The sequence below is a fragment of the Gymnoscopelus braueri genome, assembly GCF_963280865.1.
Source record: "Gymnoscopelus braueri genome assembly, chromosome: 10".
In the NCBI taxonomy this organism is placed as follows: Eukaryota; Metazoa; Chordata; class Actinopteri; order Myctophiformes; family Myctophidae; genus Gymnoscopelus; species Gymnoscopelus braueri.
The window spans coordinates 22,426,203-22,446,857 of NC_137611.1; the positions used below are offsets into that span (position 1 = coordinate 22,426,203).

The 20,655-nt window shown below is 40.5% G+C and overlaps 2 protein-coding genes across 2 annotated transcripts in view; one reads left to right on the plus strand and one right to left on the minus strand.

Annotated features, from left to right (window-relative positions):
• Positions 1-50: 50 nt before the first annotated feature.
• On the minus strand, positions 51-9,389 carry LOC308094297 (mitochondrial fission factor homolog A-like). The gene is made up of 7 exons (XM_080440862.1): positions 9,257-9,389; positions 8,326-8,553; positions 7,049-7,233; positions 6,475-6,566; positions 5,428-5,601; positions 3,854-3,929; positions 51-3,199 (listed from the first exon to the last, which is right to left on the minus strand). The coding sequence occupies exons 2-7, from the start codon at positions 8,546-8,548 to the stop codon at positions 3,068-3,070; spliced, it is 882 nt and encodes a 293-aa protein (XP_080296988.1). The 5' UTR covers positions 8,549-8,553; positions 9,257-9,389; the 3' UTR covers positions 51-3,067.
• Positions 9,390-13,614: 4,225 nt separating this feature from the next.
• olfml2bb (olfactomedin-like 2Bb) overlaps positions 13,615-20,655 on the plus strand; it is a 12,903-nt gene continuing 5,862 nt past the window's right edge. The window contains exons 1-6 of the mRNA XM_080440828.1: positions 13,615-13,832; positions 16,003-16,275; positions 17,009-17,116; positions 17,841-18,014; positions 18,659-18,905; positions 20,347-20,655. The exon at positions 20,347-20,655 is cut by the window's right edge and continues 255 nt beyond it. Coding sequence (XP_080296954.1) covers positions 13,638-13,832; positions 16,003-16,275; positions 17,009-17,116; positions 17,841-18,014; positions 18,659-18,905; positions 20,347-20,655 — 1,306 coding nt within the window. The 5' untranslated portion in view covers positions 13,615-13,637. The remainder of the gene's footprint in view (positions 13,833-16,002; positions 16,276-17,008; positions 17,117-17,840; positions 18,015-18,658; positions 18,906-20,346) is intronic.

Sequence of the window (20,655 nt, forward strand, 5' to 3'; positions counted from 1 at the left end):
GATTTTCAACCTATCTTCATAAAATTGGTCCTCACTAATACTCATGATAAAATGGTACAATTTCTTTCTACTCGGTCTGTGTCTCAGAGGAGGGCTGTGGACAGTTCAGAGTCCCGTCTACCAGTGACATCATCAATGGGGAATCCAAGCTAATAGAAACTGCAGGCTTTCTACTCCTGGAAAGTTGCAATGCAATAAAAGAAGCCATTGTTCTCGTGTTAATAAAAATCTAAATAAAAAATGTGAAATCTTGTTGGAAAAAAAAATCATGCCTAACGATGATGTCACTGGTAGACGGGTTTCTGGACTGTCCACAGCCCTCCTATGAGACACAGACCGAGTAGAAAAAAATGGTACCATTTTATCATGAGTATTAGTGAGGACCAATTATATGAAGATAGGTTGAAAATCGGTGAAGTCGTCCTTTAATAAGTAAAGGACACCAACCACATCATTCTTCTTTCATCTTTCATCATTCATTTCTTTGTTGAATTCACCCTCATCACCACTAATAAATAAATCTCCACGATATTCTGTTATTGCATTAATAAAAAATAATGAGATCAAAATGAGACATCATATAAATAGTAGGGCTACGATTTCTGTCACAGCATAACAAATAAACACAGTTCATGCACTGACTCATATGGGGTGTTTGTTACCAAATATATAATGAAAAACACATAACATTGATCAAACTATGAAGTGGATGGATATGCTCTTTCTGTCCTTACTATTATTTTAATCAAACTGACAATGGGTGTAAACATTTTCCGACCCAGTAGGCATGTGACTGCCACTTTAAATTAACATTCAGGACAAATGCTATGGCAACTCTTGACTGTCACGTTATGGACTTTGACACTTTTAAGAATAAATGGTCGTTTTTGATAAAACTGCAGAACCATGCTCAAAAACTAGTCAAGAGAGATCTGAGTCTTGGTTCTGTTACTATGGCCCCCTTTACACCTGGCAGTATGGATCACAGTACTTTTACAACTGGCAGTATGCATCTGGATTGTGTCCCAAATATTTAGAACTCAGTTCTATCGACAAACATGAAATCAGATCTCTCTTAGCCACACAACACACATCACTTTCGCACAACATTGATATTGTTTAGTAAGGTGGTAAGCACACAGAAAGCACATTCTATATCTGTGATCCTTCTTGTAATTTTTTTAATGTATTTTCAATACGATAAACTAAGAGCAGAGAGGGGGGATGACATGCAACACAGGTCTCCAACCAACTATGTTTTCGACACAGAGGGTGTCCACACTTCACAGGATCGTAAAGTGTTATATAATCCTAAATTCAATAGTCTTTATTTTATTTTAAAAAGGCATCAAAAAAAGGTATTAGATTTGTTTTTAAAGGTATTTTTTTGGATGGTTTATTCCTAATCTGACAATACGCCACACACACAACCACACACCAACAAGTTTGCTCTGTTATGGAAAAGGCCTTGCATTTTCCAGTCCAGACATTATCCAGTCTCACTGCTTTCTTGAAATGGTTTGATCTTGAGGTCATATGGGCCGTAAAAATGTATATTCAGTGAAATCAAAGGCATGAGTCTTGACACTATCCGACCTCATGTTGTGTGTTGGCATGCACGGCATAAGACCATTATGATATATTTGCTAGTCCTCTTTAAATCGTAGAATTAGTGTGTGGTTGAGGAGGTGAGGGTAACAGCTTAGGATGTAATGAATTATACAAAATTGTATGTCCTTACAACAAGTATAAAAATCATAGGTACAGTAGCTGTGTGTGGAGATTATGTGAACTGGAATGTGTGTGTAAAATTGTGGGAGAATTTGTCTTTTGTGTACCTCGTTCCTCTTGATTGTGGAAGGTAGAATATTATCTTTGTGTGCACAAATGCTTTCCTGATGGTGTGCCCGTGTGCATGCGCACGATCCTTGAAAGTAAACATTAACTTAAACACAAAGGGATGGGTGATTTTCTACATTACCCATGAAGCACTGTGCCTCTGACTAGCAGGCAGGTAGCTGCTTAATAAGCTCACTGCTGTCTCCAGTGTAGTTCCTCATCACTGTATTCTGGCTCAAATAAACATATCATTCCTTCAGTAAAGCTGAATGTAGTTGTAGTCATTCAATTCTACATTGTTATTCACTATTTGCTCTAACAAAGGGCCTACAAGAATATCATTACTGGGGGAACTTGGAGATCAAGGGAATAACCAGTGGAGCAGGTGTGCCCCCATGAAGAAGCGACGCTTCCAGCTTCCAGCCTCCAGCCTGGCATGGCTGTGGTAGACGGAGAGATCTACATATGAGGAGGGATTGAGGACTGAGGTCTGATGCCTGCCTGCGGGACAGTGCTAAAGGGTTTTGAGGACTTAAAATATGCCTGGACAGCCTTTGATGGCATTGTGGAGCTTATAATAACATACAATACCAGAAGTGAAGTGGTCAGTAGTTTTGAGGTGTAAGACATTAATAGAGTGAGGCAGGGACAGAAAAGGAAATCAAACACATGCACACTTGCAAGTAACTTCTTAACATTTACAAAACAGCTATTGCAAAAAATAGCAGTTTTGACTATTATAGATGTTCTTTACATAACTCAGACAATTAATTAAATTGTTGGAATGTCACTTAAATGCCGAGTGTAAAGGGGGCCTGTGATTGGACATCTGGTTTGGATTCCTCAAAGCATCTGTTGCTTAACCACTTAAGCCCATTTACGTCACCGTACGATGAAAATAGCCGATCCACAAGCTCACAGCACGATGCATTGTAACATGTCGTGAGCTTGCAGATCAGCTATTTTTTAAATGTTTTGAACATTTTAGAAGGTTGAAAATGGTTAAGCAATTCCTCACTCCCCTTGTAGTGTAAAATGTTTTTTTTCTAACTCTCTTGGAACTACAAACTGATGACTCGGTTGCAAATCCTGTTTCTATTCACCAAGACAACTGACAACAAGCAGCACCACCATGGAGTTCACCTCTTTCAGCCTTGTGAACATTTCAAGCTGAATGACGTATAAATGAGAGCATCAATGTTTTGGGGAAACTCAGCCTGGGTCCACGTTAGCGACGGAACCAGATCCAGGTGTTGACGAGCCAGAAGGCCACCGTAGCGGAGTACAGGATCACCTCTCGCTTGGAGCGCTCTTTGTTTTCTTCCTCCAGCAGCTGCAGACGGCGGTTCAGCTTCACAATCTGAACAAACCAGTCACCAAGACGGGAATCAGTCATTTCTTAAAGGGATTTTGAAACTAATATATCCCATTGTTCTGATGTGAGTACATCATGGGGTTCTCAGGGGTACAAGGGGATCAATAGCATCACATCATCTAACCACTGGTTAACCAAGCAGTTAACCCATTGTATACTTCGGCAATTCAAAAATAGCAGATCTACAAGCTCACAAAGTGTCCCGATGCGACATGTAGTGAGATTGTAGAGGTCCGCAGCCTAATACAGATCAATCTTAACTTTAATTTGATAAAATATAACATCAATGTGGCTCTGATTGGGCTGCAACCTTGTCCAAATTTGGAGTTGTACGTCACAGATACAGTATGTTAGACAGTGTGTTCACATGAGGTCACAAAGATCCACATGAAGCCATGCCTTTTCCATGTTGAGCCCGAGATTCACACTACATACACAACCTCATATCAGAACAGCAGGATTTTATTTCAAAATGGGAATAATTTCCCTTTAAAAACTACCAGTGACTACTTGACAGGAGTCAAGCAGTCTGGCAATCACAGATCAGCAGAATAACACTTCAATAAGATCTGTAAGATGAGAGGGTAGCTGTGGGCACGGCACATCACTTTTTATATTCTTCTAGTTAGAGGGGATTACCTGTCGTCGAAGCGAGGAGGCGTCCACTAAACCTGAATCATCAGTGGTCATGTCCAGGGCCAGCTCCAGGTGGGTCCTGGAGACAAAAACACGTCAGTATGGACTATGGAGAGTATACTGTAACTTTACAGTTTTAAGACAGATAGACCTTTAGCATCATAGCAGCACTGATGAAATAAAGATACAGGTATGGGTAGAGAACAAGTACAGAATAAGTGGCAGGGTTGGGTACCACTAATTAAAATAGCATAACAATATAATAGACAGTGACTTAACATCAGACCAGACCCTCTGCACCTGGGCTGGTGATGTACTGTAATCATGATGTATTTGGCATAGGTATCATGTGTATTCTACCACCGATAAGAAAAAGACTGGCCATGCCGTCTGCACTCGGACTGACTGGGTTAGCATAGGTAATATGAACCATTTGCATAAATATTTACAATCTATCACCAGTAAAAAGGGCATATAAAATGTAATAAAATATACATATATATACGTTAAATATAAATATAGGCACAGCCTTCACAGGTACCATGTACAATCTATCCATACGTAGTATGTGCACATAGCAGCCAGGTATGTACACTATGTAGAGAATCAACAGTAATGTGTATCAACAATATTTACAGTCAATCTTTGAATGGAGTGAGAACTAAACCCTATCGTTGGTAAAAAATCACACCCAGTGTGAAGTGAGCGGTGCTATCTATGAGTTATTAATTTCATCATGCATCTCGGTAGACAATCACAGCACGTCCTGCGAAGTGACGTGCTTACATTTTTTACATTATTATTCATTTCATCATGCGTCTCGCTAGCCAATCACAGCGCGTCTGCGAAGTTTGAAGTTAATTTCATCATGTGTCTCGCTAGCCAATCACAGCACGTCCTGCAAAGCTTAGCCTATGGGCGTGTTTTCCACAGCATGGCGTCACAGCGAAAGACACATTTTCACGACGGAAAGAAAAACTTTCACCACGGATGGGTCCTAAACCCTCTTATAGGAGCGGTTGCACCGCTCAAAAACATTAACACCAGTTACCCTGGGTAGGCCTAAGCAGACCTCTCATTGCTTTGTATATCCTAGTAGTCCATGAGCAAAAGTGCCAGAGTGAGTTAGCAGTCACATAGCATTAATCACAGGATGGGGAACAATGCGTGAAGAATGGGCCTTAATATAAAGTTTCCCTCTCAAACCTATAGCCTTCACTTGATGGATCAAGTTATCAAATAAAGACCATGGCAATAGAATAATGGAAATATTCTACATGTATACTGACTAAGGGCTGGGGCCTTGTGCTAATACGCACACATAATATACACAGCAACAAGTCTTAAAAAACCAATTCATACTATGTCTATCTGAAGGTAACTTAAGTTGATGTTGATATTTAGGAACCAAATGAACCCAAACGGGTCTGTAACTGTTGTGTACAAATGGTACCAAATGGATTCTTACGGTTCCATTTGTGGGTTAAATTAACACTGGCCTAATAATGCATAAATTAAAAAAGGTTGAGAATCACTGACTTAGGGGAACACGTTGGAGATTAAAGGCGAGACGTCACCTGCGGTGGCTGTCATCCAGAACCTCGATGACCTGCTGGTAGGCCCGGCGCGTTGTTGACTGGACGTATGTTAGAAAACCTCCTGCTGTGAACAGGTGTGCATTGGCGTCCTCTGGAGAACAGAGTGGGGGACACACACGGACTGGGGGAGCAGTTGATGGTGATGGTGTTACGCTGGGAAAGGAAAGAGAATCATTATTAAAGTCGTACTGTGTAACATTCATTTTAGTAGCCTGTTTTAGCAACATCCCTTGTAGCTCCGTTGTTATTGTTATTAAGCGTTAAATGTCTATATGGAAGTGTTGAAAAATGAATGCTGCAGGGTTCTACTGCCCAAGGATATTTTGGAATGCAACAACAGGTCGTCAGAAACTGTATTTGTTAACAGTAAAATAAATAAATAATTACAATTCTGGTACATTTCCAGTGCGAGTGTCAGGAGCCGACACAATAAAAATTATGTTTAATAGTGTTTAAAGAAGTTGTCAAAAACACATTTATGTGGAATAGTTATTGTGAAAAATATATCAGTGAGTGAAAGACTATATGAAAACTTAATGTTTAATTGAAAAAGTTACACGGTATTACTTTAATCAACTATGGGTGAGTAATGAACAGTAGCAGCAGAGATGAATTCTACAGAGAAAGCTGTGGAAGGGTCTTTACCTTAACCCATTTAGACCTGGAGCACCAATACGTTATTTTACCGGAACCCATTTTGGTGTAGTTGTTGCTGTTACAGTATATAGCAACTTTAATGTTTTGTAATTTATTCGAATAAAAATGTTAGTTTTTCAGAAAACTTAGGTCAGGATTTAGAAGGCATTTTTAGAATCGGCCTTTATAGAATGGGTTAAGCAAAAATATCACCAGCACTCACCAAATGTCCACGCTGCCCGTGCCCATCAAAATAAGTACCTACAGTAATGTACATTTTGTGAGTGCTGGTGATCTTTTTGCTTATATGAACTCCTCTGAGTCATGCACCTGGTAAGAGACTAATCGCTGAGACTTGAGTCGCGCTTGCAAGTTATAGGGCCTTTTTACCTTGCCTCGGCTCTGTTGATCTGGCCATTGAAACGTCCAATCATGTTCTCACTGGCACTTCGCTCTCTACGGGACCGCGGCTGAGAGTGGGCCTGTAAATGACATGTCCAATTTGCTTGCTGAGTTAAAGCTGCATTCCATACGTTTTATCAACTAATTCTCCTGACAAAGAGAGGTAATTGCAACTGAGACACAAATACAGGCCTATATACACACGTATTGGACTTTAATCAATTAAAAAAAATAAAAAATAAAAAAAACGATTAGTGATCATTTAATAAATTAATTGATCCCTATTTTGGGGCGTGTCATTAGAAGTGAAACGTTTCAAAAAATGTCAAATAGTGAAAATAGCCTATTTCAAGATAAGCTGCAAAAAACTATTAAAAAAATAAACTTAATTGATTAATTGATTTGTTCATAAATAATATTTTTAAATATATTTAACAATAACAATTTGCTTCTCGAATATTTTGAAAAAGTAGTTGATATTTTTGACATTTAAGAATATCTGTTTCAACACAGCCAGTGAGAGAAAAATGGAATAGAGAACGCCCAAAAGGTTGACACTCACTCCCTGGCTAGCATGGCTGTGTGACGGGGTGGTCTGCTCAGTCTCCAGGGAGTCTAGTGGCTGCTCCTGGAGGGTCAGGATGCGGGGTGGAGCCTTCATGTTCAGCAAGTCCAGAGGAGGGGTGGACTGGATGAGGTCTAAATCTCTGGGATGAGAGTATCGAAGGTCCTCATCATCCCCTGAATCTGGAAGTGAGGGTAGGGACATTTTTTTATCGTCACGTTTTTTTATTGTCACATCACAGGTTTACAGGTGTACTGGGTGCAATAGAGGCTATGCGTGTGACATCATCATACCCGGAGGTTATGCGGGAACGCCTACTGAGTGTCAAAAAACTACTTTCTGGCCTCGACAGCCCAAACATCCAAACAGAAAAGTCCTATCTGATTGTATTAAACAACGTTAAACTCACCAACATGGATTGGAATTATTCTCTCTCTTTTTATTCCAGTTTTTGTTTCATAAAAATCCACCATAGACATGTTATGAGCTACTTTCTGTCAAGAATTTCTGTGCAGGTGATTATTTTAAGTGTCAGAGTTTGGAAGCGCTCGTTTTCAATAACGCAATGTCCTGCTGCCTCCTGCATTATGTGCAATTTAGAAACGGGTGGTATGCAGGACCGTTGAGTGATTCCCAACGAGCGCTTCCAAACTCCAATGGTCCATGCTGCTCAATGTTTTGCCACTCAGTCTCCATGAGGGGGGGGCGTGTCCCGGTGGAAAAGTGATGCATGTGCATACTCTCCATTATTTTTGTATTGGGAGGATGGGATTGGGAGGGATTGAGAATGATGGAGAACTTGAGTGAGGATCAAGTAGGCAGCGAGATACAATACTGTAGATGCGTGCATGATTGTGCACGTGTATGGGGGGTTTGAGAATATGTTTTTTTTACTGTAAAAAACAAAACAAATAAAAGGATAACGGCACAATACAGTTCACCGTGTTGGATTATAAAGCAATTTCCAGGTCCCTGCGAGTCTAATGAATGGAATCCAGTGACCTCCTCAAAAATCTAACTTTATACTTGGTTGGTTTTAAAATGGTTGGAAGAAATGTCAGGTATACAGTGAGACGTAGTCAATGGACTAAGACCACTGGTATGGAACTTTTGCACTAGGAGAGTTCCTAATGGACGTTAATGCCTTCTTCCTTTACAGCTCTGTAACTCCCACAGTTACGTGGCCTAGCATACCAACCAAAGTGGGGGTCCTGAGAAAGTTTGAGAACCACTGGCACACACCACTCTCCTGACATGCTGTCTGCTTTACTGACCTGCTATGCAGATCCTCTCAGGCACGTGCATGAACGCGGTGTGGTGTGGGGCCAGATGCTGCTGTGGTGGCAGACCCCCTGGTTCATTCTCTGGGGCCACCTTGAGGGTCTCCGGGATCCGCATGCGCTGGCTGATACCCTCCGTGTACTCCAGCTCATAATGGATGCGGTTCATCTCCGCCACCTCCGCAGCGGGCGGGGTAGGAAAGGTTGTGGCACTCATCCAGCCTGTGACAAGACAAGAGAGGACCTCACATGAAAAAGGTTAAATGCACACTTACACAAATTACACAATGTATGTAAGACTGTATGTTTTTCTACTGTAAAAACCCAATAAACATAAAATATAAAATACACTTACACATTTGAATCACTCTTCATTAACCCACCATTTTGACAGATGTTTTGCAACAATGCTAAGAATGATATAGTATATAGATTGACCTCTACCTGTTAATTGAGAGTAAAAACAATGGTCTGCAATATAATCTTAACTTGCTACTTGACATTTAGTTAAGGCAGCATTCCTCAGTTAAAACCACAAATATCCAGAATTTAGCACTTTGAATTTAAGGTAATAATTCATTTTAAGTTTCATCTAAGCCTTAAGGCTTAAATGAACGATAAAGCTTGATGATCGTGTTGTGGAGATAGCAGCCAGTTCCAATTGAACGTTTAACGTTTAGCTGAGTTCCAGTTGTGTTCAATTGATTACACGACTATCCGTGCACGATAATGCATAGAAGGCTAAGTTTAACTGATATATTATATAACATAGCTATGGTGTCTGGAACGTTAATGTAGCCTACTGTATGTTGTTGCATTAACCCATGAGCGGTGTCTTATGCATATGACATTGGTGTGGGCTATCCATGGTAGCTACAGTAAGGCTATCGTAAAGCTATGTTTTAGGTTCGCTAACGTTACTTACCGTGACGTTATTATCTTGTTGGATGCAAAATGTCATTAGATGAAAATGCAGCTACACGACGTCCTGCTACAGCTGAATGTTAAGGATGCATCGACCGTCCAAATTGTAAACACACATACACACACACACTGTCAGTTCCAGCCAAGTGTTGCCAGGTTTTGTGAGAGGAACAAGCCCAAAAGAAGCGAGTCCTTGGCTATTTGAAAATAGCTGATCTACGAGCTCACAACGCCACGCGTTGTGAGCGCGTAGACTAGATCTGCTATTTTCAAATACAATCTTGAAGAAATTTGGAAAAATGTGGAATATTTTTGAAACATTTGAAACACAACTCTTGTATGGGTGTCCCTGGCATAAAATGTTTTCAAATGGGGGGTCTGCAGACAAATACATATTAATTTGGGGCTCCTTGACTTGACGTGAACATGTTTAAGAACCAGTGCTTTGAACAACATTAGGAAACAAGCCCAAATAAGCAACTGCACTTTAGAAACACCCCCAAAAACCGCAACCCGGCCGCAACTACCATTACCAATTTTACAAGCAACTTCACAGAAAAACAAGCCCAAAGTCGCTTATAATAAGCGGACATGGCAACCCTGGCATCGGTTCCTGCAGATAGTACAGTAGTGTGACTGTGTGCGTACGATTTGTCTCACAAGGATTGTTCGCTTGGGTGGAGTTAATATTGTACTAACCTCCAGGCCACATAGTTGGCGCAACTTGGGTTGTAAAACAAGCGCACCCTATTTTTACACATCATCCTCCCTCAGAAAACTGCAGATTGATTATCACAATATTGCCGACCTGTATATATAAAACATTCATCATATTTAAGTAGCAGAAGGCTAACGTGTCTACATTATAGTAGCACATCACAGACAAAGCATTCAACTATAGCCTTTTGACTGGAGTATGACAGGAGTCCCATATGTTTGATCCAAGAATCTACCAGGAGATGTCACTATTGAGTTAGGTTTGGCTCGGTGGCGGATGAGTGGCAGACAACTTTCTATTTCACATTGTTAACAACACAACTTATGCCCCACTTTTAAAAATAGAGAAAATAGTCGCTCACAAATACAAGCTCACAATGTGTTATCGCAAAGCCGTGTGAGCTTGTAGATCAGCTATCTTCGCTGTTTTTGACAATAATAATAATGCCAAAAATAGGGATGCCAGGGTAACACGCTATGCATACCATATTATGATGCATTATAATATGCTTATAACACTAATTCATAAATACTTCATAATTGCTGCGCACTCACACACTTTTTTTCAGGATCATAGTGTATTATAATTATCGTAGTTGTAATACATTACATCAATTTATAATGCATTAATCACTGTTATAATGCATTACAGTGTGATTATAAGTCTTAAGTAATTTAAGTAATTACATGATGTAATTACTTAAATTGCTTAAATAATCAGGGATGATTTAACAGACATTTGAGTATTTATTTTACTTTAATTAAAGTAGGATATACCCAATGACCACTTACAGTGACCACTATAATGCATTATAACAGTGATTATAATACTATAAGGTTATTATAAGGTATGTATTACAACTATGATGATTATAATATGATCCCTGCCAAAAAAGTCTGAGTGTCCAGCAATTATGAAGTATTATAATACTTATAATAATACTTATTATAAGTAAAAAGATGCAGTTCGCTGGGCTCATTCAAAACAGCCCTAAAAACTCATATTTCTGGAGGCCAAAAGAGGAGCTAGTACCAGTTTCCCTGTAGACAGACGACCCCCCCCCCCTCCCCCTTTTTTTGTATATATATATTTGTTCTTGCTTTTTTTTTTGTACATAGTGTTTTTTTTCCCTCTGTATTTTTATGTTGATTTTTGAACTGTTTGGTTGCTACTATATATGTCTATGAAATTAATTCAAGGACCCCAGTCCGCAAGGACTTTTTTGGTCGGACCTTTTAGACAAAAGTATTATAAATGTAACTGTGTTGTTTTACATTCTTTTGCCTAATAACATTTTCAATCAATCAATCAATCAAATCATTGAAAATGCTTTATAAAGTGCTCTGATTATTGATATAAAACACTATGAGCATTTATGAGTTCTTATAACTATAATTATACAGTGTTATAAGCAGATTATAAATGCACTATAAGAATATTTATAATGCATTATATACATGGGATCATATAAGTGTTACCAGAAAATTCAATTCAATTCAATTCAAAAGGCATCAAGTTAGAGATGTTTAGGTTTAGGCATGGTTATACTATATGTTTAGGTATTAGGTTATGGTTACGTTATATGGTTAAAAACATAGTTGTGTTTAGGTATTAGGTTAAAGGTGGTTAGCTAATTCTAGACATGGGCATTGTGTGGTTAAGGTCAGGGTTCGACTCTCATTATATGGGTTTAAATGGGTTTCTACATTATAGCATTGGGATATTGCCCATGAAGCCTTTGTGCTTTAACTTTCTCATTAAGCTTGTTGCTTGCACTGTGTACTGTCTGGACTTCTAATGCATGTTTATTTTACTTTCTCACACACCACACACCACACACCACACTCACATCACCATTATTTTCACCCATGCAAACATGATTACACTGAAAGAGCAGTCATACAGCCAACTTTGGTTCTGCGTGGGATTTTTTTGTAACCTGTTTAACAGAATGTGGTCCTTTTCCTTTTTTATCGTGGCTTTGAGTCAGCTCAAGAGCTCATTATCTGTGTTACGTCCACATGTATTTCAGCAAACACCAAGTCACATTCTGGTATGGCACCAAAGCGTACAGTAGTTGGTACTGGACCAGTGGCCCACAAAGGGTGAAGGCAGAGCCACGAAAAATAAAACCCATCACCATGGTGTTTTTGGTTGCAATTGTCACCATCTACTGTGATATCAGAGACCTATATTTATGGTATTTAATCTGTTAGGAAAGAATGCAATAGAGACCAGAAGGATGGATGAAGCTGATGATTACTGGTAATTTAATGAGGTGATCATAGAGAATTTAAATCAGAGGGGAAATCACCCAAATTTCCCCCACTTTTCCAGCAATTTAAGTTGAATAGTGTTGGTTTCGACCACTGATTAGTTTGGCAAACGTTAAAAGAACAGATCGAAATAAAGTGTTGTTTTCATAAACCATGGTCTGCTACCATCTCTACAGCAATACTTCAGTGCACAAGGCCAGTACAAAGTTTTGCCTCTGCATAGGGTACAGTAGGTTAACCTTCAAGAGTAACCCCACAAGCCAAAGTTGCCAAACCAGCTTCCTTCCAGGAAAAGCTTAACAGGCTGTCCAAGCATGTGCTTTAGCCTAATAATGTTGATGAATGGCCCAGTTATATAATCTGTGGCCTTGTTGAATATTTCTACCCAGAGGTGGTTATGACCATAAACCACACCCCTACTTTCCCTTTTCCATCTCTTAATCACTCCATCACTCTTTCTTTCTCAATTCAATAATACCCAACATTTGTTTAAATGCAATATGGTTTGCTTTTACTGACATGATGGTAGTAACAAACTAGCTATTGTTCATGTTTTCTCATCCCCCCCTCCCCCTTTTCCTCTGCAGGCTTTCTCTGTGCTTCTCCATCTCATTCTGTCTCTCCTTGTCTACCTCCTCCTCCTCCTCCTCCTCCTCCTCCTCCTCCCCCGGGTCCCCCCTTCTAATTTTTTCTTTTGCTCCCTCCTTGTCACCCCAACCTCCTCTCTCTGTTTCGGCTGGGCAGTAGAGAACTGTCCTATTTATCATAAGGGAATTTATCTCATGAAGAAAAAAATGTTATAGAGCTCAGTCAGCACACGTGGATTTCATTAGTTCGAATAGACTGAATGCATGTCTGTTCGTGGACCAAGGGGAGAATGACAGATCACAGAAGTCGAAAATTACATAGTAGAAGTTAAACCCCAAACCTCACGCCGTATGTTCATTCATCGTCGTCAGTCGTTCAGAGAGCTGGAATTAAAACGCCAAGTTGGATCCTTTCTTGTGTTCATTAACAGGCCTCTTTAATTTCGCAAAAATATTTTCGCTGTGCGTGTGGTGTGCATAGCTACGTTGATTTCGTTTTGAGCTAACCGGAGTTCATTCATTCTGCAGGCTTCTGCGAAACCTGGCTGCTGAACTGTCAGTTTGCTGATCTTGACTGATTTGCGAAGAGTGAGTTCTATTCACTGTTGTCCGTTGGATGCCCCTGTAGGGATGTGGTGTAAATATTGGTTGTTGGTTTTATGTTGCGCCTCGGACAGTGGAGTGCGTTCTGTGCTCGGTGGTGTGGAAGTGCAGTTTACTCAGGAGAAAACTGCAATAGAACAGGACAGCCCGGCAACGGAACGTGATGTTGATGTTGGAAGGGGTATTATTGGGAAGGATATGCATATCGAGGCTACAGGGAAAGATACCCGACACGGAGCCACCAAGACACCAAGGAGGGTCGATGCTCAGGTCGGGGTTAATGCAGAGGGAATGAACCCCGAAAGAGGCTCTGAAGCTGGGATGGGAGAGCAGCAGCCAACCACAGAACCCCTGGAGGATGAGGTGGACAACCAGGAGAACATTATGACCCAGGTGAGTAGCCTATAAATAAACATGTGGTTCTCAACCTGTGGGTCGGATCGGAACCCCCAGGGGGTCCCCGCATGATCTTGGGGGGGGGGGGGGGTTCCCCACACATGCCAGTAAAGTCACAATGTAAGGACTTTTAAGACCTTTTTAATGACCTCAACAAAAAAGAAAAGAAAAGGAAAAGGTTACTGCATCAAAGGTAATCAATGGTCAAAAAACTGGTCAAACATTGGCCAAATTGTCATATAAATTGTAGAATAGAAAGAGGCGAAACATTGTGAAAATAGCCGATCTACAAGTTGTGAGGCATTGTGAGCTTGCAGATCAGCCATTTTCAAAATGTTTATCTGTGGAACCGAGTCAAACTAAATTGAATCCTACATTCCAAATGCTTATCAGTGTGGGGTTGAGAACCACTGAAATAAACCATGATGAAACCACAGGCAAATTGAACATTTTTGCATGTAGGCTATACACTGCCAATGTCAACCCTCTGCAGACGCCTGGACTGCATTACGTCTGTCCTCTGGACATGTGCTAGAATATTAATTCTGCGGTTGTGTGCCTTTTACGCACAGAATTTACGCACAAATGGGCGCGTAATTCTGCCCCTATCAGCGTGATGATAGGTGAAGATGATGACAATCACCAAGCTACAATACCATCACACTTTAAATTTGCCCTGCTGAGAGAATGAATTCGTTCCTGATTCTGTCTGTTCTTACTTGCAGACATCTGTATGTAGATTAGCTATATGTAGATTATGTCACTCTGTTGCAACTTGCTCATGATCATACAGTGTACCATATACTCTGTGTCTTAATTATTGTTCCAAGCCTATTTTTATGTGCCACTCAAAAAGTCCTGTAGAATTAAAACATATTAGAAAAGTTCCATTTCCTGATAGAGTTAAATGGGTTGTCTCCTCTTGCATGGCTTCCAAACATTGGTGGGAGAGCTTACTGTCTAAAAATGACTCTTATACTCCCCCATGACCACAACCTCCTCTCCATCAATCAAGTTAGGAGGGTCAGGGTCAGTCAACAATATGCGCCTTGGCTTTTCCAATATTCAGTTGAAAGATGGGACAGTTTGCACCAGTCATTGAGTGCTGTTAATACTGGGCCATGAGCATTCTCTTCCCCCCTGTAGGAGACTAACAAGGCTGTTTAATCAGGTGGCGACCAGGGTGCATTCTGCGGCAGTTGAAACAAACATATGTCCTTTTTTATTTTCAGTAGCATAAGATTAATGTGCTCTTTAGCTTTTGATTCTGAATAATTAAGCCTAATGTACTTTATGTAACCTCAAACAAAGCGTTGTAACAGGAAATTATTTGTAAGGTAACGCACAGTACACTGCCCTGGGTATGATAACTTGCAGCCCTGACTGTATGTTGTCCTTCCATATGAGGTCATATATATCAACACAATGGAGCCAAGCACTTTAGCCAACAACAATTACCCAAATGTTTGTTCATAAAGCATTCTACACACAGTATTTACAGTATTATGCCTTTCTGTCATTCCTTTAGCAGCAATTGTGTATATTTGCACTAAACATCAACTTCTCGAGGAGAAGTTGACAACTCTCTGTGTTGATATTCATGTCCTCACTGTTTTGCCTGATTGACTGCCTTTGTTGCTTTTATTTTAATGTTGTTTTATGCTTTTCTTTTTTTGCTTTATTGTTAAATTAGTTGTACTTTTTCTGTAATTGTATTCTTGCTCTGTAAAGCACTTAGAGTTGCATTTCATGTCATGAAAGGTGCTATATAAATAAAGTGTATTATTATTATTATTATTATTATTAATGAGTCTTTTGAAAAAATGATTCATGAAAGTTACCATATAAGTTCTCCAAGAAAAGGTAACCTCTAAAATGTATTTTATTACTCTTAATTGATTTATTCTTCATAATTGTAAACATGAATGGAATCTGATTCATTAGCCTGATGATTACTCTTACTTTGGAATTACTTTCTCTTCAAAGCCGAGATAGCACAAAGTATTTTATTTGACAAGACAAGAGTCATTTGTACTTACAGTTACAGAATTTGCTTTGGAGGCGTAAATTGAGACCAGAAGTAGATACCTAGTTCCAACATGTTTGAGCATGTCTTAAGAGGAGACAGAAAGATGCTGTGAATAAATGCCCTATTGTCTTCCCCCAGTTGCTAGGTGACTATGACAAGGTTAAGACCATTTCTTCAGGGTCTGACTGTGTGTGTCGCTGTATCGTCCGACCGATCAAACGCTCTGCCTGCGACCGTATCCTTGACGATGACCCCACCACGCCTCCCAAGGATTTCTACACCGTGGAGACGATCACCAAGGGAACGGACTGCAAAAAGTGTGTGTGTTTGGCCCCACCATCAGCTGTGAACCCCTGTGAAGGAGAGTACAGGTTTAAAAAACTACAGGAAGCTGGCAGAGATGATATTAAGGTAGGAACACAGTATAGGCTAAACACAAACTCTCTCTCACACACGCATGCACACTGTAGCCTAAAATAAGTCAAGACCTTTATCGATCCCGATAGGGAAATGTAGGTGCAGTACAGCAGTTAAAAACAGATTACAGGACAAGGAAAAAAAGACAGTAGCCTACTTACAGGTACATACACGCCCAAAGGCTGCAAAAATACCCAAGCTATCTACTGAACTTTTCAGTAGCCAATGAATTCAGTGAGAGACAAACTGAATGCTGAGTCAGACAGACAGTCAACCAGCTGATGTCCAGTTAGTCAGAGACTGTTGCCAGGAAACTCAGCTCTCTGGGCCATAAAACAACAGATCACATTGAACTGGTTTAGAGATAGGCTAGGTAACAGCTGTGCTATGTACAACTTCAATGATGAATGTGAGGCATGCCGGCAGATGACTAGATAGGGGGTGAAAACTTTGTTGCATGTCTTCCCCTTTTTCTACCATCAGTTTGTGTATTGTCTGTCATGTCTAAGTAAAACCCAAAAGTTTAAATTATATAAAGTGTGTGTGTGTGTTTGTGTGTTTGTGTGTGTGTGTGTGTGAGTGTGCGTGTGTGTGTGCGCGTGTGTGTGCTTGTGTGTGCGTGTGTGTGCGTGTGTGTGTGTGTGTGTGTGTGTGTGTGTGTGTGTGTGTGTGTGTGTGTGTGTGTGTGTGTGTGTGTGTGTGTGTGTGTGTGTGTGTGTGTGTGTAGCTCGCTGCTATACTTGACCTGCTGGAAGGCTCTCTGTATGGAATGGACTTGCTGAAGCTTCACTCTGTCACCACCAAACTACTGACCAGAGTAGACAACATGGAGAAGGTACACACACACATGCACGCCCGCACGCACACACACACACACGCACGCACGCAAAGCTAGGGTATGAGGTGAAGTCTGAAGAGGTGAGCTTTCAGACTGCAGCTTAAGATGGGGAGTGAGTCTGCAGTCCTGTCTAAAGGAGGAAGGTCATTCTACAGCTTGGGAACCAGGAGAGAGAAGAGTACTGTAGGTTGCTTGGCACAATTGTCAGCTTGTCATAGTTCTGTTTTTGCTGACTGGAGTGTGTGTGAAGGGTTGTAGGGGTGGATCATATCCTGCAGGTGTAATTGTTTATTGTGTCTTGTATGGTCTATTTTAATGATTTTAAAAATGAAATTGAATGCAGCGTCTCAGCCAAGTGATGGGGCGGGTTTTGAACACACCTAACTTTCCATCATACCACCATGTTTCCAACCTTCAAACACCGGCTGTCCGGTGTCCGCACATCTTTTATCCGTCTTCTATAAGCACTTATTCTGGCCATTGCTGAGTACCATGACCCGCCTAGATGTCATATATCTATGTCCCCATTATAACCGCGGATATGCTCTCAAAGGGTGAAAAAAACATCAAATTGCCCTCTGGGGATTATAAAGATTTTGTCTATTCCGTTTTATTCTACTCTAGTCTACTCTTCACTCTGCTCTGTAATGCTTGTCTATAATCTATGATTTGACGTGTGTTCAGTGTTGACTTTAATGCCTGGTCATTCTGCTCTCTCCAGGCTTTCTCTGGCAACTTCACAGAGAGAATGAGGGAGAAAGAACGAGTGAAGGAGAAAGCGAAGGAGAAGGAAAAAGAGAAGGAGAAGCGAGTACAGCAGAAGAAGAAGAAGAAACTGAGCGATTTGGATCGTTCCGGACCGAAAGAAAGCGCTGCTGTCTATACCAACACACAGGTACAGTAAAATAGCCCTGTAGCTTAACATCTGTTTATCTGTTTACTACCCATCTGTCTTTTTGTTAAACTGTTAACCTGCTTCTCTTCTCTTCTCTTCTCTTGTCTCATCTCATCTCATCTCTTCTCATCTCATCTTCAACTTCAACTCACATAATTTGACTTAATCTAAGAACATAAAAAACTGCTTTCAATCTGTAAACATACCTTTTTTCTTGCAACAGATCATATAATGTCTTCATTCTCCTGTTATTTGGGGAAAAAAGCCCCTGCACATATTGTACATGTAAATTGTATATTGTACTATGTACAGTATATACGTTTTACTGCATATTATAAATATCCGAATGCAATCTTTTTTATTGTTGTTTTGTATTGTTGTTGCTGTTATTGTTAGCACAGGCTGCAGAGCATGCCACACCAAAATAAATAATGCCACCATACCACAAATAAACCCCCTTGAATCTCTTGAATCTCATCTCATCTGACCCCACCCTTGCACCTAATATCACCTTAAATGACCTAACCTAACCTAACCTAACCTAACCTAACCTAACCTAACCTAACCTAACCTAACCTAACCTAACCTAACCTAACCTAACCAAATCTCACCTCACCTCGCCTCACCTCGTCCTGTTGAAGCAGAAGAAGTATGAGGAGCGCTTTGAGGGAGGCCAGCTGAAGAAGACCCAATCACAGGACGGCCTGGAGCCTCAGCAGCCAATGAGAAACAAAACGGGAACACAGCAGCCTGGCAAAAACAAGACAGAATCACAGCAGCCAATCAGAGACAAGAATAGCATGGTGATCAGGGGCGTGACCTTCTATAAGGCGGCGGGAGAGAGCGAGGGAGGGGAGCAGGAGGAGGAGAAGAGAGGAAGAGCAGAGAACAGTAAGTCTGAAATCTCTGTTGTTTCTCTCTCAACCAGAGCACCAAGTGATGTTTTGCTTGCCTTTGACCAAACAGATAGAAACACAAATATAAAAGTTACGGTAGATTTACTGTAATATAGATGTGAGTACTTTAAAGCTACACTCCGTAAGTTTTATGTCATTGTCTCCCTCTCCTAACGGAGAGAGGTCATTTCAATTTCAAAGTCCGAAATACAATAATGATGGCTGTGCATCGTCCAATCTGGAATTGACATGGTCTACTAGTAGGTGTCCTACCCCACACAAGCATAGAAATCTCTCAACGGTAGGGAGGCCAGACCACCTCCAACCACTGCAAATGTGCTATTTATATTGTATTCAGGCATGCAATGCTCATTTGGTATGTTCTTGCACTCTATTTCAATGACGTGACGCGCACGTCGCTTAACACCTACACTGCAAGTCACACAATGGACAATTTGTTGAGGTGCGAATTTAAAGTTGTTTTAAATCTATGCGTGTGCCTGCGCATGCTCCTGGTCAAATAGGTTCCGGCACGGCGTGCAAGGCCGTCCAGTGAGCATTGCACCCCTGATTGTATTAACATATTCTACCACACAGATTGGTTAAAATAATGTTTTATTCATTCAAATAAGTCCTGAATTGTAGCTTTAAGTCCAACACCGACATTGCCTCCCTGGCAATGAGTTTGCCTTACTGTATGTGTTTTACTAATTACTACTGTCAATGAAAAACATGCAACTCCACATCATTTCAGTTGTAAACAAGGAGAAAGATGATGGCAGAACTTTATAGACAGACAGACCACTATGGTACATACATACAGCCAGGCAGTTTCCATTGGCTCGTGTTTGTGAAGTAACATTACAAAGGGAGTGTTGACTTCTACTCTAATTGCTTACAGAAGGCTTTGCAGCCTGCATACTGACCGATGCATTTGGTATGGTACAGTAGGTGCCCATCAAGTTTTCCAAACAGGCTTGAATAATTCATTTCGATTTCAATTTAGGCCTTCATAAGATGTTCTTATCCAGGGCAACTTTCAAATAGCGAGATCATAGTAAATGGCATGAACCCCATAGTCAACAAACAACAGGTTAAATGGATATGTAATTCGAGTGCAAATAAAATAATTAAGTGCTACAAAGTAACCAGGGTACCAGATCAGCAACAAACCTAGTATCTGTCTAAAAACAACATGCTATCTAAATAACATTCTTAGCATTTGGTCAAGCAAACAGTGTATCTAAATAACATATGTGAACAAGTAACCAACACACATCTGCATATTACAGTATAACTAGCATCTATAAAAAATATATATAAGTGAGGTGAGGTAGATTAAGATTAATCATGATTAAGATTGAAAACAAATAGAAGGAATTGTTTAACATTGGAAACCTCTCCCCTTCCCTCCCCCTCCTTCTTCTCCTTTCCAGACAGTAAAAAGACCATAAGTAGAGATGCTTCAGTGGACTTGCTGGTCTCGGACCAGCTGCCTCCATCTCTCACTCCCCTCACCCAGAAACCCGGGCCATCCACTATCATGACCCGAAAACCAGCCACCCATGGCTCTGCAGGGAGACCAAATCTGCCCCCAACCACCTATGCTCCAACCCGGACTACAACCATATTAACTTCCACCATCAAACCAACTACCAAATTGACTACTACACCAAAAACGACAAAACCTCCAACAACCACGACCAAACCTGCCACTACAACAAAAAAAAACACTACCACTAAAC